Source organism: Medicago truncatula, chromosome 5, assembly GCF_003473485.1.
Source record: "Medicago truncatula cultivar Jemalong A17 chromosome 5, MtrunA17r5.0-ANR, whole genome shotgun sequence".
Lineage (NCBI taxonomy): Eukaryota > Viridiplantae > Streptophyta > Magnoliopsida > Fabales > Fabaceae > Medicago > Medicago truncatula.
In genome coordinates, this window is record NC_053046.1 from 4062039 (window position 1) to 4065532 (window position 3494).

A 3494-nucleotide genomic window follows, 5' to 3' on the forward strand; every position below is an offset into this window, starting at 1 on the left:
AGCAAAAAAATATAGGATATTAAAATTGTTTCACATTATTATTATTATTATTTATTGAAACAGTATTATTATATGAAAATAAAAATATAATAAAAATTCATTTCATTAATTGTCAAACTCACCAAATTGCTTGATTAATTGTCAAACCCACCATGATTAATTATCATCATGAAAATAAGAATAAAAGTTAGTTGATTTCTTTAATTTCATTAGTTCATAAAAAAGACATGAATTGGCTAAAAAAAATCAATTTGATAGGGCATCAATCGGTCAATGTTACAATAATATTTTGTATTAGAAAAATTATTATTAAATTTATATATTGCATAACATTAATAAATGATATATATGGTTACAAAAATTAATATGGAAAGTTATTGAAATTCAAATGTTGAGGATGCTTTCTCAAAAAAAAAAATGTTGAGGATGCTATATAGAGTGCCACATGTTGAGACTTGAGTGAAATCCAAATGCTTGAGGAAGAGTGCCACATGTCAACACCAAAAGAAGAGAAAATTATTTCCATAAAGGGACATGAAATAGATCCTAAATTTATATTATATAGATTAAGTATCACGGTCATAGAGTCACGTTGGTCATATAAAACGGCAATAACTTATGTTAAATAATTATGATACACATGTGTCACACGTTAACGTTGGATTAATCGAGATAAACCAAATAAAAGATGTCACCATAATAATAACAATGATTGATGATCAAAGATAACAACGTATTGTATTCACTAAAAATCCTATAAAATTAACATTTTTAAGTATAAAACTAAAATCAAATCAAGGTTAAAATTTGATTTGAATTATTATTATAGACTAATTCAAAATTTTCGAAACTTAAGAAAGAAGATAAACAACAATGACATTTATTTTTCTCCAACAAAAAAGAGAGGATAAAGAATGAATGACATAAGAAAAATGGTCAAAAAGCAAAGAGTAGCATTATTTGGGGTAGGGGGGCAAGACCCATGATTCAGATAATTCATAATTGGACTTGATGACTTGACATAAAGTTATGGTTGAACTCACCACTCCCCACTACCCCCCATTTTCTCTCCTTTCTATATATTCTCCACAACCCTGCCTTCCCACTTCATTGATAATCATCCATCCATAATCTCTCTCTCTCTCTCTCTCTCAATAGAAAAAGCTTGTTCTCTTTCACTCTTCCTCTCCTCTCCCCCGAATTTTCTTTCTCCCAAGTAACCTCCTTCAAAAAACAAAGCACTTTAGTTTTCTTTCTTGTATTACAAGAACAAAGATTAGAAACAATGAGTATTGAAAAGGAAGATTTTGGTTTGAGCCTAAGTTTGAGCTTTCCTCAAAATCCACCAAATCCTCAATACCTTAATCTTATGTCTTCTTCAACTCATTCATATTCTCCTTCTACTTTCAATCCTCAAAAACCTTCTTGGAATGATGTTTTTACTTCTTCAGGTGTGTATCCTTCCATTCTCTAGATCTGGTCCAATTCCAACCTTGGAATTGGAATAATAATCTCAACCTTTTTTTTTTTTTACCTTCAAAAATATTTAATTAACAATCATTTTCATAGAAAAGTTTCCTTTATAATTTCCTTCCTTCATTTAATTAATTTCCTCCTAACACGTACACCAAACACGACACTAAAACATGTTGATGTTAAATAGGATTGTTCAATTTAAGTAACGATCTTATTTTACATGCAGATCGGGATTCGGAGACATGCAGAATCGAAGAACGTCCTTTAATTCTCCGAGGAATCGATGTGAATCGGTTACCTTCAGGTGCTGATTGTGAAGAAGAAGCAGGAGTTTCATCACCAAACAGCACCGTTTCAAGTGTGAGTGGTAAAAGAAGCGAAAGAGAAGTTACCGGTGAAGATCTTGACATGGAAAGAGATTGTTCAAGAGGAATCAGTGATGAAGAAGACGCTGAAACTTCAAGGAAAAAACTTAGACTCACCAAAGACCAATCAATCATTCTCGAAGAGAGTTTCAAAGAACACAACACTCTTAATCCCGTAAGTATTAATTAAGTGTAGTTAAGCTTTTTTAAATCTTGTTTTGTTTTTGTTTTTTAGGTGATTAACTCTTTTTGATTTGTTTTGTTTGTAGAAACAAAAATTGGCACTTGCAAAACAATTGGGACTTCGTGCTAGACAAGTTGAAGTTTGGTTTCAAAATCGTAGAGCAAGGTTAGTTCATTTGACTAGTCGACAATATTTAAAAAATCGAAACACATATTCAATGCATGTTTAGTATCACAGTTTCATTGTGATTTCGACAAATTCACCACACGTATACGAGATACATGCTTTCATGTTGGATTTGACTGAGATCCATTAACTTAATTTTATTTTTAAAACATGAGTCTCATTTATCAATATTTGATTATTTATGTTTGTTAAATTGTGATTTCAGGACTAAGTTGAAGCAAACAGAGGTAGATTGTGAATTTTTGAAAAGATGTTGTGAGAATCTAACGGATGAAAATAGACGGTTGCAAAAAGAAGTGCAAGAGTTAAGAGCATTGAAACTTTCCCCACAATTCTACATGCAAATGACACCACCAACAACACTTACCATGTGCCCCTCTTGTGAGCGTGTCGCTGTTCCATCATCTGCCGTTGATGCTGCCACGCGTCGTCATCCTATGGCTTCAAATCACCCTCGTACGTTTTCCGTGGGACCATGGGCCACAGCTGCTCCAATCCAACATAGGACCTTTGATACACTCCGTCCTAGATCTTAACGTGTATGGATGAGCAAAAACACAATTTTAATGAAACAAAAGAAACAAAATGGTTGTAACAGCGTTCCATGAATTATGTGTTCAATGCACTGTTTAAGATATGGTTGTTAGAAGAAATGATTTTGTGGGTCTCTAATGTTTTTTGTTTTAGTTTATTTGACCCCATTGTCTTCTTTTGGTTTGGGGCATGGCCTATTCTAGTCCTAGTTCTAGTTTAGTTAGAAATTTTAGTTTTTTTTTTTTTTTTAATACTTATTTCTTTCTTTCTTTCTAGTTCTCATGATTAATCAGAGACTTATGTAAAGTGATCTAATTAATTTAAGTATAGTTTCATATGTTAGCAGATTTTGTTTATGAACGTAAAAGTCAAATTTATATTTTGGCTTAATTGCTTTAGGATTGGAATTTGGAAATGTATGGTTACGTAAAAGATCCATCCTTTTATGACTTTGAAGATACGGGAATTGCTGGGACTAATTATGGGTTGGGTGAGAATTTTTAGGTGGAAGAAAATGGAAAATTGAACATTAATAAAGGAGTTTGTCCCAAATGTCCAAACATTAGTTCAAGAATTTAGGGGCCTTATGGGTCCCCATTGATTTAGCCTTCCAATTATAGAACTAGAAGAAGGGAAGAGAATCTTATTTCTCCATAAATTAGTATGTATATGTAATTCATTGACCATAACAACCATATGATCCCTTCAATAATTGTCAAAGGACAATTTAGTCCACATACCTACTTTGA

The 3494-nt window shown here is 32.1% G+C and overlaps 1 protein-coding gene across 1 annotated transcript; it reads left to right on the forward strand.

Moving 5' to 3' along the window:
• The first annotated feature begins 1047 nt into the window (after positions 1-1047).
• LOC11438435 (homeobox-leucine zipper protein HAT4) lies at positions 1048-3090 on the forward strand. The gene is made up of 4 exons (XM_003611299.4): positions 1048-1451; positions 1703-2016; positions 2111-2190; positions 2417-3090. Exons 1-4 carry the CDS (start codon positions 1286-1288, stop codon positions 2745-2747), a joined length of 891 nt encoding a protein of 296 aa, XP_003611347.1. The 5' UTR covers positions 1048-1285; the 3' UTR covers positions 2748-3090.
• Positions 3091-3494: the final 404 nt, after the last annotated feature.

Bases quoted from the DNA above. Each gene is read 5' to 3' on its own strand.
- LOC11438435 (XM_003611299.4), top strand. From the start codon at position 1,286: ATGAGTATTGAAAAGGAAGATTTTGGTTTGAGCCTAAGTTTGAGCTTT. The intron at 2,017-2,110 runs GTAAGTATTAAT...TTTTGTTTGTAG, and splicing joins AACACAACACTCTTAATCCC to AAACAAAAATTGGCACTTGC. The intron at 2,191-2,416 runs GTTAGTTCATTT...TTGTGATTTCAG, and splicing joins TTTCAAAATCGTAGAGCAAG to GACTAAGTTGAAGCAAACAG.